The 27,162-nt window shown below is 54.6% G+C and overlaps 12 protein-coding genes across 12 annotated transcripts; 5 read left to right on the forward strand and 7 right to left on the reverse strand.

The window, feature by feature from the left end:
• Nucleotides 1-177: 177 nt before the first annotated feature.
• On the reverse strand, nt 178-1,495 carry B0H64DRAFT_395127 (glutathione S-transferase). The gene is made up of 2 exons (XM_062803735.1): nt 1,273-1,495; nt 178-1,202 (listed from the first exon to the last, which is right to left on the reverse strand). Exons 1-2 carry the CDS (start codon nt 1,370-1,372, stop codon nt 388-390), a joined length of 915 nt encoding a protein of 304 aa, XP_062658888.1. The 5' UTR covers nt 1,373-1,495; the 3' UTR covers nt 178-387.
• Nucleotides 1,496-1,634: 139 nt separating this feature from the next.
• B0H64DRAFT_432135 (uncharacterized protein) lies at nt 1,635-3,908 on the forward strand (the record flags this gene model as incomplete). The annotated part of the gene is made up of 4 exons (XM_062806000.1): nt 1,635-2,011; nt 2,094-3,278; nt 3,734-3,738; nt 3,817-3,908. Exons 1-4 carry the CDS (start codon nt 1,728-1,730, stop codon nt 3,906-3,908), a joined length of 1,566 nt encoding a protein of 521 aa, XP_062658889.1. The 5' UTR covers nt 1,635-1,727.
• A 236-nt stretch (nt 3,909-4,144) lies between these two features.
• B0H64DRAFT_432136 (uncharacterized protein) lies at nt 4,145-4,655 on the reverse strand. Its single transcript, XM_062806001.1, has 2 exons — nt 4,410-4,655; nt 4,145-4,342 (listed from the first exon to the last, which is right to left on the reverse strand). The coding sequence occupies exons 1-2, from the start codon at nt 4,576-4,578 to the stop codon at nt 4,185-4,187; spliced, it is 327 nt and encodes a 108-aa protein (XP_062658890.1). The 5' UTR covers nt 4,579-4,655; the 3' UTR covers nt 4,145-4,184.
• A 1,160-nt stretch (nt 4,656-5,815) lies between these two features.
• On the reverse strand, nt 5,816-8,149 carry B0H64DRAFT_145079 (major facilitator superfamily domain-containing protein). Its single transcript, XM_062798339.1, has 6 exons — nt 7,720-8,149; nt 7,604-7,661; nt 7,094-7,549; nt 6,785-7,023; nt 6,336-6,728; nt 5,816-6,272 (listed from the first exon to the last, which is right to left on the reverse strand). The coding sequence occupies exons 1-6, from the start codon at nt 7,861-7,863 to the stop codon at nt 6,036-6,038; spliced, it is 1,527 nt and encodes a 508-aa protein (XP_062658891.1). The 5' UTR covers nt 7,864-8,149; the 3' UTR covers nt 5,816-6,035.
• A 738-nt stretch (nt 8,150-8,887) lies between these two features.
• B0H64DRAFT_145077 (guanylate kinase) lies at nt 8,888-9,981 on the reverse strand. Its single transcript, XM_062798338.1, has 2 exons — nt 9,781-9,981; nt 8,888-9,704 (listed from the first exon to the last, which is right to left on the reverse strand). Exons 1-2 carry the CDS (start codon nt 9,788-9,790, stop codon nt 9,118-9,120), a joined length of 597 nt encoding a protein of 198 aa, XP_062658892.1. The 5' UTR covers nt 9,791-9,981; the 3' UTR covers nt 8,888-9,117.
• Nucleotides 9,982-12,742, reverse strand: B0H64DRAFT_145064 (dipeptidyl peptidase IV N-terminal region-domain-containing protein). The gene has a single exon (XM_062798337.1). The coding sequence runs from the start codon at nt 12,579-12,581 to the stop codon at nt 10,173-10,175; it is 2,409 nt and encodes an 802-aa protein (XP_062658893.1). The 5' UTR covers nt 12,582-12,742; the 3' UTR covers nt 9,982-10,172.
• Nucleotides 12,743-12,934: 192 nt separating this feature from the next.
• Nucleotides 12,935-15,383, reverse strand: B0H64DRAFT_424139 (heme peroxidase). The gene is made up of 5 exons (XM_062805635.1): nt 14,728-15,383; nt 14,277-14,674; nt 13,935-14,221; nt 13,800-13,874; nt 12,935-13,724 (listed from the first exon to the last, which is right to left on the reverse strand). Exons 1-5 carry the CDS (start codon nt 15,289-15,291, stop codon nt 13,117-13,119), a joined length of 1,932 nt encoding a protein of 643 aa, XP_062658894.1. The 5' UTR covers nt 15,292-15,383; the 3' UTR covers nt 12,935-13,116.
• Nucleotides 15,384-15,676: 293 nt separating this feature from the next.
• B0H64DRAFT_395148 (uncharacterized protein) lies at nt 15,677-16,151 on the forward strand. The gene is made up of 2 exons (XM_062803736.1): nt 15,677-15,926; nt 15,980-16,151. The coding sequence occupies exons 1-2, from the start codon at nt 15,774-15,776 to the stop codon at nt 16,067-16,069; spliced, it is 243 nt and encodes an 80-aa protein (XP_062658895.1). The 5' UTR covers nt 15,677-15,773; the 3' UTR covers nt 16,070-16,151.
• Nucleotides 16,152-16,945: 794 nt separating this feature from the next.
• On the reverse strand, nt 16,946-19,075 carry B0H64DRAFT_358938 (uncharacterized protein; the record flags this gene model as incomplete). The annotated part of the gene is made up of 4 exons (XM_062801663.1): nt 16,946-17,978; nt 18,057-18,094; nt 18,326-18,409; nt 18,761-19,075. The coding sequence occupies 4 exons, from the start codon at nt 19,073-19,075 to the stop codon at nt 16,946-16,948; spliced, it is 1,470 nt and encodes a 489-aa protein (XP_062658896.1).
• Nucleotides 19,076-21,679: 2,604 nt separating this feature from the next.
• B0H64DRAFT_474357 (uncharacterized protein) lies at nt 21,680-23,334 on the forward strand (the record flags this gene model as incomplete). The annotated part of the gene is made up of 2 exons (XM_062808047.1): nt 21,680-21,957; nt 22,273-23,334. Exons 1-2 carry the CDS (start codon nt 21,817-21,819, stop codon nt 23,332-23,334), a joined length of 1,203 nt encoding a protein of 400 aa, XP_062658897.1. The 5' UTR covers nt 21,680-21,816.
• A 1,473-nt stretch (nt 23,335-24,807) lies between these two features.
• B0H64DRAFT_395153 (uncharacterized protein) lies at nt 24,808-25,960 on the forward strand. Its single transcript, XM_062803737.1, has one exon. The coding sequence runs from the start codon at nt 24,900-24,902 to the stop codon at nt 25,485-25,487; it is 588 nt and encodes a 195-aa protein (XP_062658898.1). The 5' UTR covers nt 24,808-24,899; the 3' UTR covers nt 25,488-25,960.
• Nucleotides 25,961-26,031: 71 nt separating this feature from the next.
• B0H64DRAFT_459581 (uncharacterized protein) lies at nt 26,032-27,148 on the forward strand (the record flags this gene model as incomplete). Its single annotated transcript, XM_062807445.1, has 4 exons — nt 26,032-26,269; nt 26,325-26,418; nt 26,478-26,863; nt 26,922-27,148. The coding sequence occupies 4 exons, from the start codon at nt 26,032-26,034 to the stop codon at nt 27,146-27,148; spliced, it is 945 nt and encodes a 314-aa protein (XP_062658899.1).
• Nucleotides 27,149-27,162: the final 14 nt, after the last annotated feature.

Raw genomic sequence — 27,162 nt, forward strand, 5'->3', positions numbered from 1 at the left:
GTAGACTGAGGTTTGGGAGGCTTGATACAGCCCTGATTGCGATGTAGTATTATGTGTACTTGTCTTTTTAAATAGTTCACTAAGTCATGATGGTTTGAACACGGCCCTTCTCTTAACTGGGGCATGATCAGGGGCAGAGCGGCTGTTCGGGGGATAGCGGAAATAGACTCTGGATACCAGGATACTAAGACAGCGTTGGGAGTTCTTTGATTCATACCCGTGACATACGTAGCTGAGCTCAACGGTTCCCCTATACCCTAGATAAGTACCAAGCCGTATGCTGGGCCTAGGAGCTGGGGCCGTGCGGCTTCTGAACAACTCGGTACTCCAATAGTGAACAAACCTCTTTATGCGTAGGTAGGTGACTGAGGGACCTAGTCTTGGCTTTCAAGGTAGACTGCGCCCCTGTCTCGTCGCCTGTCCCACCTCTGATGAAGTAGTATCATCGGCGTACCGTTTATACGCCTCGATATACTTGTCACCCTCGCTCCACGTCGCCTTGACACTCTCCCTCTCCACCACAGCAGTGAACCACCTGTCCCACCTCGCCCACACCTCCTCATCCTCCCCCCTCTCCCCCTTCTTTGGAATCCCGACTCCGCCAGGCTTATAATGATCAATCAAAAACAACCTCTTCGCCCACGGCGCTAGCATGACATCCACCAAACTAAACCTACCCCCCAAAAACCACGGCCCATCCCCCCCACTCCCCGAATCCACCATCTCCTTCGCGAACGTCTTCAGCCCAGCCAACATCTCCCCCCTCGCCTCTTCAATCGAATACCCCTTTCCCTCGGTATGCTGCAGGAGCCGATAAAACGCCGGCACAACCCGCGCCGCAACATGGTTGATCCACAACCGACACCTCGCCCGCTCAAACACACCCTCCGGCATCAACCTCCCCCCATGCAACGCCTCATCCACGTACGCCTCGTCCAGATACTCGCAGACGACCGTGCTCTCGTACAGCACCCCCTTCCTCTCAGCGGCCCCACCACCAAGCCCACCCTGAGCAGCACCAGCACCAACACCAGCACCACCAGCCGCCTCCTCCCCAACAGCCAGCGTAGGCACCAGCCCCCGTGGATTCAGCTCCAAGAAGCCCTTTTCCTTGCGGTAGGGGTTGATCTCGACGTACTGGTGCGGGATGCGCTTCTCGACGAGGACGATCCAGGCGCGCTGGACGAAGGGGCAGAACCAGGCTGTTTCGTTGCGTTAGTATTAATCACTGTAGTGATATGCAGGGGATATGGGATTCTATTATTGACTGACCGCCGTAGAATTGCAGGGGATGTGGGGTGCTGTGGGCGGCTGCGAGGGTGGCGGCGCGGCCGGTGGTGTGGGGGAGCAGGGAGGTGTCGATTTTGGACATTTTGATGGAATACTTTTTCCTGGGTGGACTGGATTGGGGTTCTACTAATACTTAGATTGTGGTTGATGGGAGGTGATGTGTGAGGGTCGATTGGAGGTTGGTGGCATTGATGAGGCGGGAAACTGGGAAACTGCCAGTGCCAGTGGTGCCATGGACCGATGATGATGGGGAATGTGGGATGACCAGGAAGTCACGTGTAGAGTCAGGAGGGAGGGGCAGTGTATACCGAGTAAGGTCGGTGCCTATTGTCCGAAAAGTACACGGTATGTCAAAAAATCAATCATTTCAACTGTCCTCGTCGTGAATTGAAGCCATCCATTCTTTTGCATACACGGGTATTCATCGTCAACCAGCCATGTCTTCACCTCCTCCTCTCGATGTTCCCCGCGATGGTCCGAGTCCCGACGTCCGTCCGGACAAAGACCCTGCACAGTTAACGATTGAGGAATTCCGACGTTGTTTCCTCCATGGCTCAATCACCCCCTGGGACCACAATCAATACCTCCGCGCTGCTTACATCACGCTTCTCGAACCGGACAACCAGGAACGTGGCCTCCTTGACGTAGCAACCAAATTTGCAGGGAGGGTGAACAGTTTCAACCAGCGGAACTCTGAAGTTCAACGTGAGCCAGAATCGAGGTGTGTAGCTCAAGCTTAGCTTGGTGTAGCTGTAATACTAGAGTATTCGAGAGCACTAACATTATGTACCTACCTAATGTAGGACACTGACCGTTTTCTGGCTCTACCACATCAGGTTGGCCATGAAAGTAACACGCGCCTACCAGATGAATTATGACGAGTATTACAACTTCAAACGTCTCTTGCACTACATTCCGGAGATGGTGGATGAGGACTTGGCTACCGCCTATTACAGTCCGGACATCTTGGAGTCGGAGTACAGCAAGAAGTTCTGGATACTGCCGAATCTGCGTCAACTCATCGAGCCAATCGAGTACCCGGATCTCTCGTTCCGCGAGCGCTTCATAAAGAAGGACCCGGAGGACCCCGAGCGTCTGCTCCGATTTGCTTTTGACGTGGTACGGAGGTATCTCCGCCCAGGCGAAACCCGTCGCCGCAGTTGGTTTATCAACCTGGCCTTTGCTGCGTTACAGCAACAGACAATTCGACTCCGGTCCATGCGGCCGCAGGTCTCGCCCTACTCGGAGACGCAGTCATATTTTTATCTTCAACTGGTGCACGCTGCGCTATCGCAGCTCCTGGTGACCGGCGACGCTCAGCTCATTCAGGACCTCAGCTATCCCCAGTTTCAGGACACCTTTCACATCCTACCGTCAGCGTGGGACACCTACTACAGCGCGCCCCTGTGGGACAGCCTGAAATCCCGCGCGAGCTTCGTCCCCCCCGACCTGAGGCCACTCCCAGACACCATCCAACCCCCAGAAGTCTGGACCGGATCCCCCGACCGCAACGCTAGAGCGCGCTTCCACCACCTCGGCCTCATCCCCGAACTGCCCTCCCTCGAAACCCTCCACTTCCACCAAGCCATCCTCCTCGAAACCGCCAAAGCCCTCCCCACCACCACCACCACCACCACCACCACCACCATCCCCCCATCCGCCGTCACCACCCACGCCCACCTCCTCAAATACATCCACACCCACCTCATCCTCCCGCCCCTCCCCGCAGACAACAACCCACCCCCCACCCTCCTCACCCACCACCGCCACCTGCTCACAACCCACTCCCTCCTCCCCAAGAAACACATCACCTACTACCTCTCCATCCTGCGCACCCTCCAGCCGCCGTACACCCCGCCGCCGCCGGTCCGCTACCATAACTGCCCCTGTCACGCGAATGTGCCTATACCCTGGGGGTTTAGCCCCGACGCCGTCGACGCGTCGCGCGTGCATGAGCAGCGGCAGCGGCAGCAGCGGGTGTTTCATGGGTGTGCATGCCATGGGGGGCCGGTGGTGGGTGATGTGGGTGCGGACGTGGATGGGGGTGGGCAGGGGAAGGTGGAGGAGGAGGCGGGGGTTGGGGCTGATGAGGGTGAGAACGGGGATGTGGGGTGGCAGAGGGGGGTGGGTTGGGAGGAGTGGGTGAGGGGGGAGGGCGGGTTGGTGTTTTGTTGGGATGAGGCGTGGAAGGGGGTCGGGGGCCGGGTGGGTGGTGAGGATGAGGGAAAGGAAGGTAGGGGTGGAGGGGAAGAGGAGGGGGAAGTGGACGCGGATGAGAAAACGCTTCGTGGGGAGGAAGGTGAGAAGGAGGGGAAAGAGGGCAAGAGTGAAGGCGGAGAAGATGGTGATGAGGATGTGGATGCGGATGAGAAGACACTGCGTGGGGACGGCGGAGAGGAGGAGGATTGGGAAGTTTTGTCACAGGACACACTTCGTTAAGTAGAGGAGGTAGGTTGGTGGAACGGTTGCTAAAATGTTCTTGCGGTTGTATTCAATACGGGATTGATGCTCGACGTGCGAAACTAGGTAATTTCATATATCGCGAGCATTCCAAATATTACCACTCGTCCGTCCGTCCGGGGCAGTATCTCGAACGTGGTAATCATTACCTCGCATAACACCTTGGATGGGCTATATTTAGTGACAACACTGTCCACTTTAGGATTAGATAAGTTTCACGTCGGAAGGTAGAAGAGCGGCCTGCCGGCCCAGTTTGAAACGCGCGTTGTTATTGTCGGAGATATATCTAAACTGCAAGCCGCGAGGCTGTAGTCTGACAATCCCCCAAAGAAGACGAATCGCTGGCCAGCGAGTAAAAGAAAACAATCGAAAAGAAGCTGTCAGACGACACTATCGTTGCTTGTCCCCCATCCACCTTCTTTCTCAGGGCTGCCTCAGGCGTTGCAAGTGGTCGACGGGCGGTCACCGATGTTGGAGCATCCGCTCTGGCACTCCTCGACCCAAGCAACGGGCGCGCCGGCCTCGACGCGCCAGATGGAGTCGAAAACATCGACCGTGCCGTTGAGGCCCTCCAACGTCGCACGGGTGGTGCCTAGGTGGAACGGAACAAGGTCAGCATTCATCTTTCTTGACTTGTTTATTGTCTTGGGGTCACATACACGGGGTATCCGCTCCATTTCCTGAACCGAGGAGGTACCAGCCGCAGGAGAGGCCGCTGTCTGGGCAAGGGCGGTCCTGACGAGCGCTGAGGCCAGTGCGGGCGTCGACGGCCGCTGCTTGGGCAAGGGCCGCAGCGAGGGCAATGACGGTGGTGGCCTTGAACATCATTTTGGTGGATTTGAGGGGATTGTGCTTGGTTGAAGGGAAAGGTTTGAGATTGGGTTTTAGTTGAGTGTTGACTGTTGGGTTGTGGTGTTGGTGATGGGAGAGAAGCTGGGTTTGGGGTGTGGGAGAGGTCGTTCTTATAGACAAATGACTTGAGTTTCCTCCCCCTCGTGACTCGCCGGTCTCATGAGTCTTTCTCTTTCCGTAGGATCACTCCCTAGCTGTGGCCGCCAGGTAGGAGGCAACGTGACAACGCAGAGATGCCCTGCACACGTTGGTGAGAACCATAACTTTTGGTTTCTGGCACTCGAAGCGGTCACACTCCGGCGTATTACTTTGTGCTCGAGGGATTCTGACAGTCCTGGCTCGTCCCTGTCAAACTCTTATGGAATGCTTGCAAGTTTGGGAATCACATCAAAAAGGGAACAGCCGGCAGTTTCAACCGGTGATATGACACCCAATCCGGTCCTGTGCTGTATGCGTATTGTGAAGTCGCTGTGACGACAAACAGGATACACAACCTGTGGGAACTGACCGATGATTACTAGGCCGTCTCGACTTTGAATAGCCTATACTCTGGGCCCCTCGGAAACACTCCCGCGTGTCTATGGTTGGGGGGCGGAGGTTGGACATGAAGGTCAGCATGACCTCAAACTCCGTTCGTGTCACGCCGACAACTCAGCCTTGTCTGAGGGAGGGAGGTCTGACAGGGTGTTTTGAGCAAGAGGAAGAAGAACGAAGGAATGTGACGGGAGGCGGGTATCAATGCATTACGCGAAGGCTTGCTCGAACCAAAACCCAGACAATGCTCTACCAGACACCACCACCTCGTCTATGTAAGTAATTTGTTCGCTCAAGAAGCGGCACTTTGACAACATACCAACGAGGAATTACAACACCACTCCTAACCCTCTGTTTGGAAGGTCCAAGACCTCGCTAATGGTACTTGATAGGGGGGCGGGCTGGTAGCGTAAGGGCTTGCAGTCGCCACGGAATAACCTTCACTCCCATCTCCCGTCATCCCGCGCTGTCCTACGCATACTCAGCACCCTGCGTCGCCAGACTTCGGTCAACAACTGGTTACCAAACATCAACAGTCTTGGCATAAGCCTCGTGTGATCCGTTCCCGGTTTGTCCGGCTTCTGGTCAGCTTGGCCGGCTTGTTTTGTGTAACCCGGGGAACCAAGACCTGTCCCGGGAACCGGGTTCCAGAATACCCAACAGTTTGGCTCAGAAGTCAGTGGTGGATCAATGGGAGTTCGGAATGTATACTACGTAACAATTAAGTGTCGGTGTGACGACTTGATGCCACCCTGCAGGGACATGGGATGACTGTCATCCTATTTTGTCGCCTGGTTTCGAGGGAAAGGGGGAGGCGGATATGCATCCCTCCCTAAATCTCCGTTTCTCTGTACGCCCCGAACAAGTTTAAGCCTTACCAACCAATCGCCCGGGTATCCTCACAACACATAACGATATGTGAGAGCTTTATCACCCCTTTCGGACAGCTCCTGCGGGGTATACGAGTCCAGGGCACCCTCCTCGATCCTTCTCGCCCGCTTCTTGTTCTCTGCTGTGTAACCCAGAACCAAAATTAACGAAGCAAGGAGCCCCGCGCCGATAAAGCCGAGTTCCAGCCCATGGCCTAACATGTACCGGGGAGCGTCCCGGGCGCGGTAGAAGTTGGATGCCATGGCCTGCGAGCCAGTAGTCAGTCAGCACGGTTCTTATGCATGTGCGGAAAGACATGCGGTACTCACACCACCCAAGTTGCCCACACCAATCTGCACCGCCATTCCGACCGACCTCTTGAGCGAACCAGACAGATTGTTTGACAGCCAGGCGATGACGCCCGGGAAAGCCGGGTAGATTGCGCATGCGGCCACAAACACACCGGCATACACGACACGTGGGTGCTCCTTGGGATCCGTGGCGATGCACATGGAGAAGCCGGCCGCCATGACAAGCAGGAAGCCGACGATAAACGGACTGCGCTTGCCGACCCTGTCTGAGAAATAGGCAGCCACAACGGCGAGAACGGCAGCAGTAATGTAGATCGGGACTGTCATGAGCTGCGCCTGGCTGCTTTCGTATCCCAGATGCCGAATAATGGTTGGGAGGAACAGCGAGATGCCATACAGGGGGCAGACGACCTGCCGAGTGTCAGAAATTCCGCCGGAGTGAAAGGGGCAAGTTGGGGGCCGCTTACGCCCCAGTAGACAAAAATGTTGACCCAAATCTGCCAGTCGAGGAACGCATCCTTGACATACTTCCATCGAAACTCGTCGGCCTGAGCAATCTGGGTGCCATTTTGGTTGTGATTCTGGCCCTGGTACTTGAGTCGATAGATGACAAAAGCCCGCTCCTCTTCGGTGAGAAAACCCGCCGTCTCAGGGAAGTCGAACAGGGCGAAGAAGGCGATGGCGGCAACGATGACAGTGGCAATTCCTTCCCACGAACGCCACCATTAATAACATTTCGGGGATAATAGTAGAAGGAGTTTTGGGGGCTAACTAACCTTCAAGGATGAAAATCCACTGCCAGCCATGCAAACCCCCAACCTGGTCCATCTTCCCAATGGCAAACGCTAGCAGCCCGCTGAACGCGCCCGCGACACTGGCTGCGCTGAAGAACATGGCCTGCCTGAGCTGGATTTCTTCCCGCTTATACCAGTTCGTCAAGTAATACGCCACACCGGGGAACAAGCCCGCCTCGGTCACTCCTAGAAAGATGCGCGCCGAGAGGAGACCGGCATAATTATGGACGATGCCCATCAGGGTCATGACGATGCCCCAGGCGACCATGATGGCGGGTAGCCAAACGGAAGGCCGGACCTTCTTCAACATGAGGTTGCTTGGCACTTCAAAGGCGGCGTAAGTGAAGAAGAATGCCGTTAGGCACCAGTTATACTGGTCGTCTGTTATGTCAAGGTCTTCTTGTAGGCCTTCGATCTTGGCGTTGCCAATGTTCCCACCTGTTTAACCATTGTCAGTGCAAGGACTGGCCTGCCGCAAGGAGGCGATCGTACGGTCGAGGAAGGAGAGGAGGTAAAGGAGGGCGAGCATCGGAATCAGTCGCATATCCATCTATGTCGGGCACGTTAATATCATGCGGAAAGACATGGTACATCAGCTGCCAGCTTACCTTTCGCAGGATCTTCTTTTCATCAAGATGACCAAACGACTGGAGCGTTGTCGGCGGCACAGCTGTCCTGTCGAGCTGCTCAACATCGACCTTGTCGTCCGACTGCGATCCCGGGAGATCGGCCTTCTCAGTCTTGCTCCCCATCTTGCCGTCAACTAAAGGGGGTGGGTGTATGCGTGTTACAGGCAGTAGCAAGGGAGGGAGACAGAACGCGCATCCAGAACCGAATCGTGGATGGCCCGTCTTCGCCCTCTTAAAGCAAGCTGCAAACCCCAAACTAACAATCCACTACCGGTGATACCCAGTGATTAATAGCGAGTCAAAACCCTTGCCAACTCTCAACGTCACTTACACAGTTCTCCAAATCGAACCCACCTCCCCACACGACACCAGTCCCCCGCGCGCATCCACGCCCCTCCCCCCCGCAGAAAGTGCACCATAGCACCACAGAAGACATCCCGAGTCCACTTCCCCGCAAACTCGCCCCCCGCAACCCCGAGGTGCAAGCATCAAGGCCCCGCGAATCTAGGCCCAGAGGAGCCAAGATCGTCGCATGTTTGGTGCAAACTGTACCCGGTTGGCAGGCTCTGCCCTGTTTCAACCTCGGCCGAACCCTATTGCCGGTGTTGCTTCGGGTATGCCGTCATGGGTTCGGTGCGGAGAAGAAGCATTTGCCAAGGGTTTTGGACCTGCTGTCGTTGTTCAAGAGGGAGGCACGGGAGGGTAAACCGGGGAGAAGGGAAAGACAATTGGTGGTTTTCGAGTCGAGATCTGGAGATTCGTCCCCCCGATCTTGGATAACCACTCGTCGTTTCCCGCGGCCGATGGCAAGGTTTGGAAACGGCCATGAAATGTGCGTGTCGGGTACTGGCCCGGATTTGTTCTAGGCCATAGACCGTGGTCTGAAGCCGAGCTTAAGCGGTGCGGAATCGTAGAAGGCCATTCTGCTACCACCTTCCTTCCCAAGATGCGATATCTGGTGTCGAGCTATTCACAACACTCCGTTACCGGGAGGACATTCCAGCTCCACCCTCGCGGTATCGTTCAGCCCTTTACTGCCACAAGTTCGACGTCTCCGCCAACGGCTCGGAAAGGATGGCAAGGAGTACGAATAATGCACTGCACAAACCTCGCCGTGGTGCAATCTTAAACAACCTTGAGCGCGGTAAGTCCCGAAATGCCACGGGTTGGAGCCAGACTTCATGGCTGACCTGTGGAGTTGTAGCGGTGTTGGATTTCGCTTCAAAGACCCATTCGCATCTGATGTGCTAGCAGGAATGCGATTCCCTAGGACAACAAAACCCAGTCCCTTCTCTCGGAACTTGATATCTTCTTGCTTTGTAAGCCGGAGAGCAGCCCGAAGTAGCAAAATTCCCCGTTATATATCAGAACCGGTAGTTAGGGCTGCTTAAAAACGAAGTCCTCGAGTTCCCGGAAAGCTTTATCCAGATCATCGTTGATAATGACTTTGTCGTGCACTCCCGTTTCCGCGTACGCCAGCTCAGCCTTCGCCTGCGTCAATCTCTTCTGAATGCTCCCCTCATCCTCGGTACCCCGTCCCCTCAGCCTTGCCTCGAGCGCTTCAAAGCTCGGCGGTTTGATGAAGATATATCGTGGGTTGATTTGGGAATCCGCCTTGGACTGCGCTTGCTTCAATTGTTTGGCCCCTTTCATCTCGATATCAAGCAGGACAACCGATCCTCCCGCGGTCTGGTCAATGATCGTCTGCTTGCTAGTCCCATACAGATTGCCGTTGAACTCGGCAAACTCGATGAAGGCACCCCCGGCAATCAGGGATTCGAATTGGTCCCGTGAGACGAAGTAATAGGCTGAACCCTCCACCTCGCCGGGTCTGGGTTGGCGAGTGGTGTGGGAGACGGTACTTGCGAATGTATCGGGATATTTGTCCAGGAGCCTCTGAAAGAGTGTGCCTTTTCCGACGCCCGAGGGCCCGGAGATGACGATCGGCCGGCGTTCTGTGGGGACTGCAACAAACAGACAAGTCAGCAAAAAGGTCCATTCGAGCCTTGAGTAGCAAGAGGCGGCTGGAGGGAAGCATACCACGAGCCATGAGGATTCAATTTGTGTGTGTGGGCCCGAGGATGCGTGTAGCAGAAGTTCGTTGGGACTTTGTGTTAAAGAGGGGAAGTGGTTTGGGTTCATGTTGGGACAGGGGTTAATAGTGAGTCCCCTGCCCCTCGTTCACCCAAAACGAGAATGAGTGAACGGAAAAAGAAAAAGAAAAAAAAGAAAGGAAAACAAGGACAACGGAAGAGAAAAGGGGAAAATAACTGCCCAAGAACAAGGAATAGCATAGGGGAATAAGAAGCGGTAATGCAATAACAGTTATCATTAGAGAATTAGATCACCATCACCACTCCCGCGGCAGACATCAAGCCATCAAATCGTCCAAAACCTCGAGTACCATTCGCACTCGTGCAAAAGCCACCACCTCACCCCTTCCACGGCACCCCCCTCTTCTTACTCCACTGATGCCTATCCCCAGCCACCCGCCTCTTCTCCTCCCACAACCTCCCACTCAGCTGCTTATACACAAACGCGTTCTGCCCGTTATACCGAATGCTGTGGTCCGAGTCCGTAAAGTACGTCACGTCCAACTTCTCCGGGCCAACCCCAGCACCCATCAACAAATCCCCCAGCGCCACACTGTTCTGCAAATGCACATTATCATCCCCGGTCCCGTGCTGCACCAAAAACGTCCCCCTCAACCCCTTAAACCCCTCCACCCGACTGACCGCCGACGCATTATACCCCCTATCATTCAACTCCGGCGTCTTCATATACCGCTCCGTATACATAGTATCATAGAACCGCCAATCCGCCACCGGCGCAGTCGCCAACCCAAACGCAATCGCCTCATCCCCCACCTCCACCACCTTGGCCGTCAAATACCCGCCATAACTCCACCCCCAAATCCCCATCCTCTCCCCATCCACCCACCCATTCTCCCCGGCCAACAGCTTCGCCGCCCAGATCTGGTCCTGCGCCTCCAACTCCCCAAGGCGGCCCGCCACCGCGGCCCGGAACGCCCGCCCGCGGAACCCCGTCCCGCGGTTGTCCACCGTCAGCGTGACGTACTCGAGCTCCGGGTCCGACGCGACGTAGGCGTTCCAGTCGAAGGACTGCATCGCCTTGGTCACCTCCTGCGCCCCCGGGCCGCCGTAGGGGGTGAGCAGGAGGGGGTATTGTTTGGTGGCGTCGAAGGTGGCGGGCAGGCGGAGCATGGCGCTGAGGGAGAAGCCGGAGGGGTGGGGGAGGTCGAGGTAGGTGATGTTGGGGAGGCGGTAGGATTGGAGGGTGGTGTGGAGTTTGGTGTTGGCGTTGATGGTGCGGATCGGGGTGGTCGGGTCGGTGGTGCTGTAGAGTTCTTGGTAGGGCACGTCTGGGCCGGCGTAGCGCAGGATGTAGTACCCGCCCGCGGAGGAGAAGGAGGCCGTCCAGACGGCCGGGGTGGCGGGGTCGACGAGGGGGGTCTTCTCGCCGGTGAGGTAGGAGACGGAGTAGAGGTGCCGCTCGGTCGGGTGGTGTTCGGTGGAGGTGTAGTAGACTAGGCCGCGGGCGGTGTCGACTTTGAGGATGGACGCGACTTCCCACTCGCCCGAGGTCAGGGTGATGTTGGAGCTGCCGTCGAGGGTGAAGAGGTAGAGGTGGTTCCAGCCGGAGGCGTCCGACAGGTCCAGGTAGTACCGGGCTTTGGGGTCGTCTGTCTCGGGCTCGTCGTTGCCCTTGCCCTTGCCCTTGCCCTTACCCTTCCCGTCACCGCGCTTGCCGTGGCCGGACTCGCGCTCGACCTCACCAATGTAGGCGATGGCCTGGTTGTTGTCGAGCCAGCCATCCGAGCCATCCCGTTCCCGGGTGATGGTCGACTCCTTGGTCTCGGCATCCACAGTTACCAGCTTCTCGTGGTCTTGCACACGGTTGAACGCGCGGTAGATGAGCGTGTCATGCGCCTCGGTTACCCAGGAAACCTCGCCAATGATCAAATCATCCGCCGGCCAGGCATCGATAGAGACGGGGGAGACCGACTTGGTCTTGACCTCCAACAAGCTGAGAGCCACGGTGGGGTTCTTGGTTCCGACCTTGGGGTAGCGCAGCTCCAACTCGCGTGGGTAAGACGGGGCCACCTTCTGGTTGTCCATGTAGTACGGGATGGTGAAGGTTTTAACACCCGTCTCGTTGAAGCTCAGGAAGGCAATGTACTCTCCGTCGGGCGAGTACCACAGCGCGTTGTTGGTGCCGAAGATCTCCTCCTCATACACCCAGTCCGGGATAGCGTTGAACATATCGGGGCCGCCATTGTCCGTGATTTGGCTGACCGTGCCTTGGTCCCAAATGAACAGGTTGTTCCCTCGGACGAATGCGATCTCGGACGAGGACGTGGGGTTCCAAGTCGCGTACTGGATGTCAGCCTCGGAACCCTCGATCAGCGACTCGGTCTGGCCCGTGGCCACATCCTGCACCAGGTAGCTGGCAAAGTACGAGTGCCGGTACTGCTTGGTGTAATTGACGGCCCAGAGGATCTTGGAATAGTCGGACGAGATCTGATAGTCCCAGAAATCGGCGGGGATTTTATCGGCAGACAAGAACGTGGTCTTGTTTCCACTCACGACGTTCTCGAAAACAAAGGACCCATCCTCGCCTCGAGTGATGAAGTCGCCGTCCTCACCCGAGTTGATCCATGTCACGGACGTGGTGGACACGGAGAGCTCCCCGGGGCTGCCGGTCGTGATGTTGTAGGTCAGCAGTTTTGTGCCATTGCCGGAGGGCTGATGAGGGAACCGAGGAGGTTCAATGGCAGTTGCCAACACGGCGGCGACGCAGAGTGAGAGAAATCGTCGCATCGTGACAGTCCCCGTTGGAGCTTGAAGGGAGGTGATGAGGGGAAGTTACCGAGTTGGGGGTAACACGGCTGATCTGTGGTCAACTTTATTTACCGATCTTCGTCTCCTGCCCAGATTGGAAGCCCGGTTATTCACCCGCTGTCGGCAGGTCAAGAGGTGGCTGGCCATGGCACTGATAGAATGAAGCCTAAAGGGGAAGGTGGTGATTCGGGGAGTGGATTGCCAAGATGGAGAACCCCGGTGTTGTTCGCACGCAATCAACTGCTGAATGGTATCGGGTTCTGGTTTGCTGGAAGAAAGCGGTCTTAGCTCAACTTAATGTAAGGGGTATGGTTCCCGTGATGGGCTCGTAGCTCGGGGGAAATGCGTGAACTTTGTGGCTCTAACTTGACTTGACCACTGTGTAAGTTAAATAGGTACTATTAGTACCCAAAATAACTTACCAAATTATCCGTAACACTCGACGAAAAACAACAAACCCTAACCGTGTTCCATAGTAATAATACATGCAAACACCACACCAACCCACCCCCAACTAACGCTCCCCCATCTTCACCCACGGCGCAAACACATTCTTGCCACCCCCCTTCTCCAACGTCGCCCTCAACTCAGGAAAATGCCTCCCCAACACATCCCGCATCCCACTATCCTGCACCCACCTGAACCCAACCTTAGTATAAGTCCCCTCCCCCCACTCCCCAGCCCCCGCAATAAACCGATCACTCTTCAACCTCCTCGACGCCATGACAATAAACACCCTAAACGCCGTCTCGGAGAACCCAAACCCCTCAATCACCGGCTCGGCATGCGACCCCACCAGCGCATCCACCATCTCAATATCACCTCCATACGCCTCCCTCAACTCATCCGCACGCTCCTTATCCCCACCCGTCAGCTCCTCAAAGGTGGTGGGCACCGACATGCGCAGCAGCCGGCGGAAGGCGCAGTAGCGCGGCACGCCGCGCTCGCGGTCGCGCAGGATGTCGATCGTGCCGAGGTCGCGGGTTTGCCCGTCGGGCGTGGGCAGGTTGCGCAGGAAGGAGGGGTAGTTGTTGGCGGTGATGGCGCCCGGGTGGGACGTGCCGAAGGAGTAGAAGGCGTCGGGGAAGGTGAGCGTGTGCGAGCGGAGGGGCTTTTGTGCTTCTGTCGGTGGGGGTTAGAAAAAGGGTTTGGGGGGTTAGAATGGAAGGTTGGGGTGGTTGGGGGGTGGGGGCTTACGGGAAAAGGTCATGGAGGCGACGGGGATGGTGCGGATGTGTGCGCCGGTGGTGGCTGAGTGGAAGGCGATGTCATCTGCATGAGGAGGTTAGCCAGAGAGGGCTTGGGTGAGGAAACAACAACAAAAACCCGTACCTGGGATCAGCGAGTGCATCCGGTACACGGAAACAAACTCCTCCGTCAGCGAATACGGGATGCCGTCCTGCTCGGCGCCGCTGCCGGGGATGCCGCTGATGATGTCGCTGGTCTTGGAGATGCGGCCGAGCATCTTGGTCAGCCTCTCGCCCACGATACCCCACCAGTTGGCGTTCATTCCGATTTGGAGGGCCGGGTGCGCGAGGATGGCCGGCGTCCACTCGACGGTGTGGATCTTGGCCATCAGAGCGCAGTTGACGAGGCGGGCTTTGTCAAAGATTTGGTCCCTGGGGCATATGTCAGCAAGAAGCACATTTGCACAAGACACGAGAAGGGACCTACCCGGTCATGTCCGGGTACGCCGCTTTTAGGGCATCGCTAATGGCGTTGTGCTCCAGCGCGAAAAGGGTGTGTAACATCTCCATGCCGATCCACCAGTTGTCGTGGAAGCCGGTAAGGGGATTGCCATCCTTATCACGCGGGAGAAACGAAACAGCACCGATCTCATCGAGCGCAAGCTTGCCATCCGGCAGCTGATTGCGCAAAGCTTGAGTGGCTTCCTCGCTGGACCCGTAGATCTGCGACCCGTCCCACCAAGCTGTGTTCTCGTTTCTGTACCCGGGGCACTTGATGTCGGATGGGTCTCGGATTTCGTCCGGCTTGGTTCGGAATAGCTCCATGTGGGGATGCGGCCACGAGTCGCCACCCTCTGGAGCAGGTACGTTGAATTTCTCTTCACTCTGGCCCGTGTCAGCGCCATCACTGGTTTAGATCCCGGAGTAACCACACTCACCTGCACATGGTTGAACCAGTCATGGATCTGGAACTGAATCCAAGCCGCGGCCAGCATGTTGAGCGTCGTAGCGGGGATGAACCGTCCGTCACGTCGCGCCATAAACTTCTCGCTGATCATGCGCGGATTGGGCGTCCAGAGCTCCTCCTCGGTCGGCTTTTGGGTCAGGTGCCGTGGAAAGTTGCGGCCGAAACGCATGCCTCTGCATCCCATCAGGGGCATCTCAAGGGAGTTGAACTTGCCATCCGAGTGGCGGGCTCCGCGGTACCGTTCATCCGGTAGCGGGTTATCATTCGCGTTGCCCTGGGCTTCTGCGGAGGCATACCCATCATGCAGGTTGTATTGCCGGAGCTCGATGCGGAGGAAGGCCAGGTTAAATGCGCCGATGAAGCCAGGGAGCTTATACCAAGGTACAGCCTTGTTGAGGAGTTTGAAGGCGCCAATGCCGATGCGCTCCAGAAAGCTGGGCGTGAAGGAAGGGAGTATCTCCTCCTCTTGGTTAGGCTTTTGTTTGGCGTCACCAGAGGTTCGAATACCGTTGGAGTGCCCATTGGTTGAAGTCATGATGAAAGCTTCCGTGTACCAAAAGGAATGAGAACATGCGGAAGGCGACCATCCCAAGGCCCAAGGCAACGAAGGCTCAGTGTATGTACATATATGCCCGGCCTAGGGTCACCCGAGACGTCGCAGCCGGTTCCCGGTTGCCGACCGAGCAGTCATCTCGCGCCAATTTTTCCGTAAGCCACACCTCATTCGCCGAATACCCGGTTCTCAGCGTGTTTGTCTCTCTGTGCTACCCTCCTGTTGGGACTCATCCGAGTGTGGTTGGTGCTTGGGCACTTTGGGTTCCCGAGAGGCGGAGTCCAGGCCACTCGGACGCAGATCTTATCCCATGCAAGACCAACATCCGACACACAGAACACGGGAGCTCATTACGCAGTAGTCTCATCATCAGCTTATCACCAACACGCCCACGTTGGATCCACCATGCATGGCTGCGGCAGTGCCTGACAGCGCCCGTCATCCCTGTCGTTAGTTGGCCGTTAATGGCATGCACATCATGTCACGTTCTCACAGGGCTGACCTTGGTCAACCAATTGTTCTCGCTCTGGATGATGCTCTTTGTGGAATTTGCTTGGCAGGTGGGAGGACACTGGTTCTGCAACGAGGCTGACGTGAGAAGAGCAGAATCATTACGGGCATGTGCCACTTCCTTGTAACGGGGAACGAGTTTCTGACGTACTCGGTCTAGCCAGCTGAGAGACGACCAATGTCATGCTCATGGAATATCATGTGCGAGGTTGAAAGTCTTGTTAGGTTGTCCAAAGCCACAGCGAGGTAGCTGCTAGGCCACCCAACCCGTGAGATGGTTGGTCCCACTGAGCAAGCCGTTAGTAACCAGAGTAATAAAGGCTGAGTGAGACCAACCCTGGGTGTGTTGTTGTCATCGCCCGGATGTAAAGGCATGTGTACCTCTCGGCCTCAATGTCTGTTTTTAACTTGACAAGGAGCCGGGTAAGTTCTGATGGAGGTCAAAAGCTATAACACTGCTGTGCTCGTTTGGGATTGTGCTGTTTGGGCAAACAAGAAACTAAAACCGGTGAGGGAAGCGAGGATCGATAGTATAAGGCCCAGTATAAAGAATGTGGATGAACGAACGATACCGCCCCTTGTGTTCCGGGACAATGTAACATCAACAACTACGACATGGCGCACGTGCTGGTTTAGAGAATAATACACTGGTTTTCCTCTTCAAGCATACCAGTAATCTAGATCCTACGGATACAATACCGGAGGGCCAGGGTAATGGATGAGCTCACTACTATATCATTTACATATTCGCACTTGGGTTTAAACCTGTCTTCGTTTCTGGGCTCACTGGGTGTCGTGTATTAGTGGAGTTCTGGGAACCCTACACTGATTTTGTCTTCCTCTTTCTTTTTTTTTTTTTCCTGCTCTTTTTCTTACTCTTTTTCTTACTCTTTTTCTTTCTCTTTCTCTTTTCTATTTCTCTTTTCTATTTCTCTTTTTTATTTCTCTTTTTTATTTCTCTTTTTTATTTCTCTTTTTTACTTCTCTTTTCTATTTCTCTTTTCTATTTCTCATTCTAAGAAACTAGAAGATACCTATATATAGAAGTCGAACCCCGCTAAGAGTCAGACTACACCATTGAGGACTTATACTAATTATACCGAGTATTATATGAAGGGGTCGCTCTCTAAGACTCGCCCAGAAAACGAATATCCTCAATCTTCCCCCCCGAAGTAGCCTTGATGCTTGCAAAGACGTCTTCGATGGCCGTTACATACGCGAACCATCCACGGGACTGGCCAGGAGACTGTCCTCTAAACAATAACCCCACCGCGCGTCCATCTTCGTCCCAGACAACAGATCCAGAGTCGCCCCAGCGTGCAAATTGCGAGCCGTCCGCGCCGATGAACATGAACTCGGTGGACCGGATATCCACGTTGCGCCCTTGCATGTATTTTTCCTCCTTGATGACACAGTCAGCTTTGAGGGCGTCAAACTCGCCAATCGTGCATCTTGTCGAGGCGCCAACCTTGTAAACCAGATCGTCTTTCTTCATCTCGTGGAGAGACCTGGTACCTTGTCGCGGTGATGTGATACTGCCGCCGATACATCTAGGGTATCCCCTCATATACTCTGCATTCCGCCAATCCTCCATGGTTGGGAGCAAGTTTTGCCCGACGCGGCCGTCTTCCGCTGGGGAAATCAGCGCCCAATCCAATCTCCCATTTTGGGAGGTCCGTTGCAGGTACCCCGAAGCAAAGCAGACGCTTCCGAGAATGTGCTTCTGGTTGTTGAAGAAGGCTAGCCACCCTTTCTCTCGGGCCTCCATGTCGGCTATGCGGGCTGTAACATGATTTAGTCCCTGTCCAAGTTTTTTTTCTTGGGCGCGGATCTCCTCCTTCACCGCATCTCGATTCAGCTTAACACTGAAGTTCAGCTTCGCCCGAGTCGGACTCTCCACCTGTACGCGCTGTCCGGTTCCATCAGTCTTCAACCCCTGTCTGTCTGCCTTCCAAAGCGCTGTGTCTTTCTCTGCAGTGCCTGAAATCGGCAGCTCTTTGCTAGTAAGGATGATATGATACCCAGGCAGGCAAGGTCTGACAACGTGGTAATTGGTCAGACCTACTATTTCCCAGCCACGGTCCTGGACCTTGATCTCTAGCCAGCAGCCTAGCGTGCCGACCACAGGATCCGCGAGTTTGTGGTCCCTAAGGTGAGGGCTCTCTTCGCTAAGGATGCTGGCCGGAGGATTCGCATGTTCGTCCCCCTTGGGGGGGCTCTTGCCTTTGGGGACGTACGTGCATGCGCCAATATCGGCCCCAGCATTGACTTTGGTCTCCAGTTGTGCCGGTAAGACCATGCGGAAATGGGACTTCTTGTCAATCACTTCGGCCTTTGCAGTTGGCTCTGTGCTGAGAAGAAGGGGGAAGTCGGCCAAAGGGCTTGGAAAATTGTGTTCCATATGGGCGTGGAGGTCGAAACCGTAGCCATCGAGAAGGGATTGTATCTCTGCCAAGACGGGAGGCCATCCGGTCTCTGCCGAATCGTAAGATAGAGAGATGTAGACCGTTTTGGGGTTGTCAAACAACCAGTCAAATCCTAGCTTGAACAGGGCAATGCATGTCATGCAATCGACCGTCGCGGGGGAGCTCTCCAGAACATGGCGGATCCCTGCCTTGATCTCGGGCCAGACTGCTAGGATCCGAGGGTACATATCGTCATCGTCAAGGGATGACAGGTACTTTTCTCGAACTAGGTCCTTCCAGATCACCTCAACACTCACCTCAAGTGAGCTGGCGCCTGGCGTGTTGGCAATCCGTTTATCTACATAGTCGTGACCGAACCTGTTAGTGAAAGTCGAAGAAATAGCAGACGCTTACATACCGATGTATCTTTTCATCTCCTCGACAAGAGTTTGCCAGGGACCAGCTGAAATTTCCGCCCAGTTATCCATGGCGATGAGGAGCGTGGGCAAAGAGTCCAGCGGGTCATAACGAGAGACTCGTGATGTGATCTCGACCCAAGCGATCAAGTTTCGCAAGTCAAGACGCGACGCTACCTCGAAGACCTTTTGCTCAAACTCGTTGCCAAAAATCTCATCAATGAGCAGTTCAGCTGCTTCGTGCCGGACATTGTCAAGTGGTAGCGAGCGAGGCGGAGTCATAACGCGGGACTGCACGTTCAAGATGCCAAAGGTACCAAGGGGGCCGTCGGACGTGCTTGTAGGCTGGGGACGGCACCCTTGGGTGGTGGAGCTTTGGGTGGTGGAGCTTTGGGTGGTGGAGCTTTGGGTGGTGGAGCTTTGGGCGGTCGACATGATGGGTGTTGTTTGTTCGCTGGGTTTGGGGCACTTCGGGACTCTTGTTATTGTGAGAGCAGCAGCCTTGTGTCAAATGATCCATGGTGGTTGGTATTTATCAAAACTCATGTCGAGCGCGTCATTGTCTCGCCACATCCTGCGGTCCAGATGAAATGATGAACATATAAATTATTCCATGGCAGAACTGATCGCCCGCCATTATCTCTATGTTATGAACATATGGGTCTCGGTCAAACAAAGCTAATTAAGGCTCGCTTACCTTGGGTTACGGGCAAACCTTCCATTCCTTCGTTCACCCTAAACAAAGCGAACGGTCTCTGCGGCGTTATACAGCCCGCGTCCGACTCCGACAACCCCACTATGAAGAATATAGACACCCCGTGTTAATGGCCTAGAGGAGTAAGAAGATGGTGGATCTGGAATGTGCCATTGGCCGCTTTTTTATTCGGTTCTCTCAACTATACAGATAACCCTACCAAAAGAATTGGCTCACCGCCTTCCTGATTCCAGTGGTTCTGCTTAGCAGAAAAAGGCCCATAGCCACTAACAGTTTAACGGGCGGTGAGCCAGTTCTTTTGGTAGCGTCATCTGTACCAGCACCTCTTAGACATAATAGTATGTTAGTCCTATCCTCGGTACCGAGTGGAGTCTACCTCTGGGCGAAATTCGACTTGAACATTGGCTTTATCTCAAGAAAGAGGGGATTAAACTCGAGGAATCGCAATGCGAGGTTCATCGTGTCGGGAACTAAACTTTTCTAAGGTTCTCTAGTCTGGGACCCTCCCTACAGAGTACAGTACCTATCTTCCCCTTTAAGAGCAGGAGAAGAGGAGATAAATAACCTTTGATTTAATACGCGAAGAGCCCCCTGAGCTGAGGAACCTCTCAGGACTCCAAATACAACTCCCAAGTTAATAACAATAACAAAAGTGAAACTCCCGTCCGCTCACAGCTAGATGCCGGAAACCGCATAATACACCCCTTCGTCTGGCTCACCCACCCCGTTTCTACACCCCCTTTCACACCCACTTCCACACCCCCTTACACACCCCACCCCTCCTCAATGGTATAGTCTGCCTCTTAGCGGGGTTCGACTTCTATATATATATCTTCTAGCTTCCTAGAATGAGAAATAGAAAAGAGAAATAAAAAAGAGAAATAGAAAAGAGAAAGAGAAAGAGGAATTGCAAGAGAAATAGCAAGAGGAATTGTAAGAGAAATAGCAAGAGAAATAGCAAGAGAAAGAAAAAGAAAAGAAAAAGAAAAGAAAAAGAAAAAGAAAAAGAAAAAGAAAAAGAAAAAGAAAAAGAAAAAGAAAAAGAAAAAGAAAAAGAAAAAGAAAAAGAAAAGAAAAGAAAAAGAAAAAGAAAAGAAATGCTAGTATAGCGGGAAGGAAAGAGATATAACATTTAATATTCAATATTATTAAGTAACTAACTACCGTAGCGGGAAAATCAGCTAGGCGGCATACCTTACCGGGGCCAACATACCTTGCTACAGCAACATGCCTTGCCAGTTCAACATGCCTTGCTACGCCTCCCCACCAAATGGAACATCGTTGCTTCCAACTCAGCACAACTATATATCCTCTCGCAAAGAAGGAGCATCAGTCATCATTCAAATCCAGCTTAGTCAAGTCAGTAGTTCAATTGATCATTTTTCCTCTCTTCGCGTGTGCCCTCTGTTCGATTCGTGATTGTGCCCATTTCTCTTCGTGCCGTAATTCAATGTTCAAGTCCTTGGTGGTTGAGTGCAATTGATTCAGGGGCTTCAGAGCCTCAATATGAATAGGGGTTGCCAAATCTTTTGGAAAAGATGGGGCCGGTTGGCAAGGCATGTTGAATTGGCAAGGCATGTTGCTGTGGCATGCAAATCAATTGGGGCATGCCTTTCTAGCGCTAACAAGGCATGCCACCCCCTATAGAACCCCGCTGCGGTATCTTACTCTTAAAATCGAAACTATAATGCTAATATTACTATCTCCTCTCTTTCTTATCCTATCCTATATTCTTTTCTAATATCTATACCTTCTATCTACCTAGATACTCTATCGTCTCAAGATATTTTCTACTACTCCTTAGCCTCAGAAGGCCCTAAATCCCTCCACCCCTTCGAATTAGCTAAGCTAAAGAATAAGTCTACTAGGCTCGACAATACCCTCCCCTACTAAGAGCAGCACACCATCTACAACACTGCCTATAAAACATCTAGCGGGGCTAAACTACAACGTTGGGCAGCGTTATTTGCTATAGAGGTGGGACTTAGGTTCCTGAGCGGCTCATCAGCTGGGCCTTTTCACATAGTCGAAAGCTAAGATACCTACTCACCTCCTGTTCTCCTACTCCTAAGGTGGGGGATGAAGTTCCCTCGTCGATAGATTCAACCACAACTCTCAACAGTTAAAACCCCAATTAGCCGCCGAGGTGTTTCCGCTTGGATAGGTAGGTGAAGCGTCGGTCACACGACTGAACGGTCTTTGTTGGAATTTCACCATCGGCTCAATTGTCTTAGAGGCGGGCTATTTTCGTCCCCTTTGTTACCTCTTTGTACTCGAAAGTCCGAGGGGGCATTGACCACGATGGTAACCTTTGAACTCGTCAGAACGCAGGGAACCTTTGTCTCGCACAGTAAGTTAGGCAGTTAGTTACTTTGTCAATGGACCCGACCGGGCTTTGGACATCCCCACGACCTTGCCGACAATTCCAACCGAGCAATAAACCAATTTCATCGTGGGCAAAATGGCTACTCTCTGGGCTGCTCAGCGGCATAGCTACCGCCAGCGACCCTCGCCCGCCAACCTCACCGGGCCCAGTCCCATACCCGGACACTGTTTCCTCTTAACCCTCCCCGATGATATAATCCACGATATCTGCGATATGGTACTTGGGCCCCGATCCGATAAAATCTGGAGTCCGCGGGAGGGGGATACCAAAAGCATTTGTGCATTAGTGCGGACCTGTCGCACTCTGTACCCAGTCGTACTTTCAAAGCTGTACCAGACAGTCAAGTGCACCGACAATGAACGCGAGCACGATCTGTTGCGCACCACTCGGAATCTGCTCCATGCTCTCTCGGCTTTACAAAGAAACCAGGCAGCCTCCGGTATGGTCCGGTCGATGATTTTTGGGAGAAACTTTCGCAATTTACGAGGACTTCGTCTCCCAACCGAGGTGCTCGAAAACTGTTACGCTCAGGTCGACCGCATGTTCGGCGGGCCCCTGGACCTAGACAATAGAAACCAGGCCATATTTGGAGAGGAGTTTGCCATCATGGCCCTCGCATGTTCGGCGCCCAACCTCGCCAAACTACATATTACGACCACCAGCACATGGAGAGACACCGAATTCCTCCTCAACAAGCAGAACAAGCGAATCACCGGCCCAAAGGTCACACTCCCCTCCCTCACCACCCTCGTCGTCGTCACACTGTCCATAACCCCGGGCCCCGACCTCGAGAAACTCAACGGGCTGCTGCACAGCGCCCCCAACCTCACCACGCTCCGCATAGACTCGGCGTGGGGGGGCGAGTCGCTGACGGCGCGGCTGCCGCAGCTGACGAGGCTGGAGCTGCGGCGCATGGACATGGGCTGGGAGGGCCTGCGGAAGCTGGTGCGGCGGAGCCCGCGGCTGGCCGAGGTGCTGCTGACGCACGACCCGCTGCCGGGCTGGTCCAACTACCTCGCGGGCCCGCCCGTGTCGCCGGAGCGCGCCCTCCGCGCCCTGGCGCCCGCCCGCCTCGCCCTGCGCCGCCTCGCCCTGCACACCTGGATGCCCGGGGACGGCGACGGCCGCCGCCGCCACCCCGCCCGCCTCCCCCTGCTCGAGGGCGTGCGCCTGGCCGAGCGCTTCCCCGCGCTGGTGCAGCTGTCCCTCGACGCACGCGTGGTCAGGGGGCTGCCGGACTTGCTGGCGGGGATGGAGTCGTTGGAGGGCCTGGTGCTGATGAACGTGACGGCGTCGGCGGCGTTCGGGGGGGAGGTGGACACGCTGCTGGAGAAGGCGCGTGTGCTCGAGTGGCCGCGCCTCCGGAGGGTTACGATGCGGTCCTACCGCCCGGACAATGCCCCGTGGCAGGTGCCGGCGTGGGAGGGCTTGAAGCAGATGCTGGAAGGGTTGGGATGGAGGAAGCTGAGTGAGGAGGAGTCGAAACCGGACCTTGGAGTCGTGGTGGCTGGAGTGAGCTTCTTGGCCGTGCCAGACTCGCAAAAAATAGGGCTTTTTGCAGACGGTCAAGGGGGCGGCGAATGGGGCGTCTGATAGAATTATTTACTTTAATTTCCTCTTTTTCTTTTTCCTTTCTTTTTTCTTCTTCTTTTGCCATGCCAGGCAGTTATGGCCTTGATTCATGCATGGGTTCCGATATTCACAGGAAAGCTACCTACCTACCTACCTATGTAAGTAAGGTACTGTCAACATTGACCTGAATGCCTCCGTTTCGTGAACGGATCCCGTTCTCTGACCATGCACTCCATCACCTAATATGATAGAGTGCATTATGATGACACGCTTCATTGACCATTTATATCATCACATTCTGAAAATTATTCGTGCCAATCGTCAGCGGGCTTGTTTCTTTTCTCAACATCAACCCCGTTCTTCGGAATCCTGTGAGGGATTGCGGTTGCTATGCCAACTCCTCGATAACATGAAGGATTCGAGAACCGACGGGGCAAACTCCGGAACAAATAATGCTGCCACTCAGCCCGTGAATCATCATACTTACCTTACCTACCTAAGTAGGTCGGGAGGTAGTTTATATTTACCCCGCCACCCAGTACTTTCCTTTCCGCCTTCGTGGTTTCCCATCCTCTCCCGCAACTCAACTGCACCCAATCCCAACCAACACCACCCCTATTCATTTCAAAATCATATTACCATGTCGCTTGAACACGGTTTAAAGAAATCCATCAGATTCAATGACATGGCTCCTCTCCAACTCCTCGATTTGCCCCTAGAACTGCTCATCGAAATCTGCCATTGGGCCCTCGAAGACGTCGAGCAGCAAAAGACATCTCCTTATCACCCCCACGACTTGATGCGGCTGGGACGGGTTTGCAAATCCTTCCACGCCGTCGTCCACCCCTTACTTTACCGCCATATCATCGCCGGGGCGAGCCATAGCCCTTACGAGGTCCCACGCCGTGTTAACCTCGACAAGCTTGTATGACCCCTTCGTCTAACTTTGCCCTAAAGTTCCATCAAGGTTGACAATACCCTGCTGTTAGTTACGTCTGCTCTGGACCAACCCCGATCTCGGCCACCTCATCCACCACGTGACTCTAGATGGCGGCCCCCATAGTGTACCGAAACCCCAGCCACCGTTCGATTTGGTCGGGGGGTGCGTTGATAGCTCCCGTATGTACTTGTCCGCGGCTCTCAAACAGCACCTCGACTTGGACATAGCTCAGGGATCATTGCCCATCCCACCTACAATGGCCCAGTGGTGCTGGGAAAGCGCCGTGCCGTTGTTCCTTCTACTGTCTATGGCGTCGAATGTGACATCGGTCGAGATGTACATACGCTGCGGGTCGAAAGTGGAACGCGGCCTTGCTCAGAGGATGCACGATGGCACCTTCGTCCCCAAGATGACATTCCCGAACTTGACCAGGCTTCGGTTATCCGGCTATAGCGGGGATACAAGTATCCGAAACGCCTGCAAGTGTCGCGATGCCATCTCGCTTTTCCTTGCCGCCGCTCCGAATCTGACGTCCCTCGAGCTCAATGGCTTCGGTGCCCTCGACGGCAAGCTTCCTCTCCCTCCCCGGCTGGCCTCCTTTGCTTTGATTGGCACGCATTATGCCTCATGGAGGGACCTCGAGGACATGGCTCGCCGGGCTCCGGAGCTCAAGCGGTTCCACGTGATGAACGATAAGTGGCGTCACACCGGCCCCCCGATACCGTTCTTGTGTGCGGACCTCTTGGGGCCTCTCTCCCGCTCCCAAGTTGCCGGAACGTTGATAGCTTTGGGACTTGGTTGTTCACGACTTGACGCAACCGGATCCGTCAACATGGGGCAATTTCAGGCTCTTAAAGTTTTGACTATTAGTGCGAGGAATTTATTGTCGGGCCACGATTTACTTATCAAACTAATCAGGGGCTTCAGCCGTCTCGAAACCTTGGTGGTGGATGGCGCCGATTTGATTTCTCCTGAGGCGATGGAACGGTTCGCGGATGCCATCTCGAGATCGGAGTGCCCAACTCTACGAAAGGTCTTGCTGAACCCCCGGGACGTGAGGTCTCCGCTGATATCACGCGCCAGGACGTCAGCTCGCCTCAAGATGATCACGGAACACACCGTCCAGGACCTATTCGCATCCGGAAATGTCAAATTGTTTGTCAACGACGGCAGAAGGAAGGTAATGGCCCAATGGTTGACGCGATGGGAAAATGAAGCATTGGGACTCGTCTAGGGGGTCCCCCAGCTCATGCCGTCTTGCTACAAGGGGCTTGGCACGAGGGTCTCAAGAACACGGCCGCGAGCACCCGGGCAGGTCCGCAAATACGTATTACTTACACAGTAGGTATTCACGACATTCCCAGGCTCTCGGGATGGGTTGCCTGTTCGTTCGATTAGCGGTTGTACGGGGAAGTGGTGGGGATAACCGAAGAGGCTAGAGTGAATACGAGAGGAGGCCAAGACAAACCGAAGGAGTAAATCAGGGGTGTCCTAAGCGAAAGCCTGTCGCCCGCTGCTGAGCTCCACCTTCACGAGGGTTTTCAGTTCATATCCCTCGATTACGAAGTAACGATACAAGCTAGGCTCGTGAAGGAGCGCCATCCGTGATGTCGGACGGTTCTTGGGAATTCACCGACCTCCACCAGTCCCCCCTATTTAAGGTAAGCTATGGGTCCATAGACGTTATATTCATCGACCATCTCCCTGTCCTGACAAACAATCTCACCACCTCAAATCTTTCATTCAGTTTCAGTGTTATCGTCCCCCTTACCAAAAACATGCGTTGGGCTCCGCTCATCGTCACTGCTGAGCTCTGCGCTGCAGCGGTCATCCCCCCACGGACGAGCAGCTGCGTCAACCCTGTCAAGCGCGTAGAATGGCGAGAATTGGACGCAGCACTCCAGACGCAGTACATCGACGCTGTCTTATGCCTCAAAACCAGACCGTCCGGATTAGGACTTAACACCACACGCTACGATGATTTCCCCTACGTGCATACCCACCTCGACAAAAGCAGTGCGTCACATCCATTACAACACCTCTTACCTCGATCGAGACTAACCATCCACAGTTCACACGGTAGCCATGTTCCTCCCCTGGCATAGAATGTTCGTTCAAGTTTACGAACAAGCCCTCGTAGACTGCGGTTATACGGGCCCCATGGCGTGGGTCTCCTCACCACTTGTTACACCCAAGATCCGATGTACTAATGCGGGGATGATAGCTACTGGGATTGGACGCTCGACACCGCTGATGTAACCAAGTCACCTATTTGGGACCCGGTTCAGGGCTTTGGCGGCAACGGCGACCCTAGCATCGATCCCTGGACGGGAAGCAGCAAGAAGAAGTGTCTTGTGGACGGACCTCTGCAAGGGTTGGAGCCTGCGTACACCATGGGAGGATATGAGCCACACTGCCTCGCCCGGAACTGGAACAGCGGGGTTGCCTTTCCTGGCGACATGTTCGCTCAGCACTACACCAAAGAGGCCGTGGATACTATCCACGCTCTTGAGGATTATGCATCTTTCCGGTACCGGCTAGAAGGTGGCCCGCACGGCGCTGTCCACTCTGCCATTGGCGGCGATATGTCGCCTGCTACATCCCCCAACGGTATGTGTTGGCATTGCGCTTCCTTGCGGTATAAAAACTGACGACTGTTACCTTTCAGATCCCCTCTTTTTCCTCCACCACACCCAGGTTGACCGCCTGTGGGCCCTCTGGCAACGAGAGAACCCCGGGGTACGAAACATGGAATATGCCGGCCCAAAGACCCAGGACGAAAACACGGCAGAAGCCACACTCGACGATATTATGCCATTCATGGGTCTCACAGAAGATATCAAGGTGTCGGAGGTCATGGAGATCCAGACCCCGGGACTCTGCTACACGTACTAGAACCTGCCTTCGCA

Source organism: Chaetomium fimeti (genome assembly GCF_033439085.1).
Source record: "Chaetomium fimeti strain CBS 168.71 chromosome Unknown B0H64scaffold_4, whole genome shotgun sequence".
In the NCBI taxonomy this organism is placed as follows: domain Eukaryota; kingdom Fungi; phylum Ascomycota; class Sordariomycetes; order Sordariales; family Chaetomiaceae; genus Chaetomium; species Chaetomium fimeti.

Excerpts from the sequence above, each read along its gene's own strand:
- B0H64DRAFT_395127 (XM_062803735.1), bottom strand. The coding sequence starts at position 1,372 with ATGTCCAAAATCGACACCTCCCTGCTCCCCCACACCACCGGCCGCGCC. Across the intron at positions 1,203-1,272 it reads TCCCCTGCAATTCTACGGCG|CCTGGTTCTGCCCCTTCGTC; the intron begins GTCAGTCAATAA and ends GCAACGAAACAG.
- B0H64DRAFT_432136 (XM_062806001.1), bottom strand. The coding sequence starts at position 4,578 with ATGATGTTCAAGGCCACCACCGTCATTGCCCTCGCTGCGGCCCTTGCC. Across the intron at positions 4,343-4,409 it reads AAATGGAGCGGATACCCCGT|GCACCACCCGTGCGACGTTG; the intron begins GTATGTGACCCC and ends CGTTCCACCTAG.
- B0H64DRAFT_145079 (XM_062798339.1), bottom strand. The coding sequence starts at position 7,863 with ATGGGGAGCAAGACTGAGAAGGCCGATCTCCCGGGATCGCAGTCGGAC. Across the intron at positions 7,662-7,719 it reads AAAAGAAGATCCTGCGAAAG|ATGGATATGCGACTGATTCC; the intron begins GTAAGCTGGCAG and ends TGCCCGACATAG. Across the intron at positions 6,273-6,335 it reads GTGTGGGCAACTTGGGTGGT|GCCATGGCATCCAACTTCTA; the intron begins GTGAGTACCGCA and ends ACTGGCTCGCAG.
- B0H64DRAFT_145064 (XM_062798337.1), bottom strand. The coding sequence starts at position 12,581 with ATGCGACGATTTCTCTCACTCTGCGTCGCCGCCGTGTTGGCAACTGCC.
- B0H64DRAFT_424139 (XM_062805635.1), bottom strand. The coding sequence starts at position 15,291 with ATGACTTCAACCAATGGGCACTCCAACGGTATTCGAACCTCTGGTGAC. Across the intron at positions 13,875-13,934 it reads GATGCACTCGCTGATCCCAG|ATGACATCGCCTTCCACTCA; the intron begins GTACGGGTTTTT and ends CTCCTCATGCAG. Across the intron at positions 13,725-13,799 it reads CGCCTCCATGACCTTTTCCC|AAGCACAAAAGCCCCTCCGC; the intron begins GTAAGCCCCCAC and ends CCCCACCGACAG.
- B0H64DRAFT_395148 (XM_062803736.1), top strand. The coding sequence starts at position 15,774 with ATGGCATGCACATCATGTCACGTTCTCACAGGGCTGACCTTGGTCAAC. Across the intron at positions 15,927-15,979 it reads GAAGAGCAGAATCATTACGG|CCAGCTGAGAGACGACCAAT; the intron begins GCATGTGCCACT and ends TACTCGGTCTAG.
- B0H64DRAFT_395153 (XM_062803737.1), top strand. The coding sequence starts at position 24,900 with ATGGCTCGCCGGGCTCCGGAGCTCAAGCGGTTCCACGTGATGAACGAT.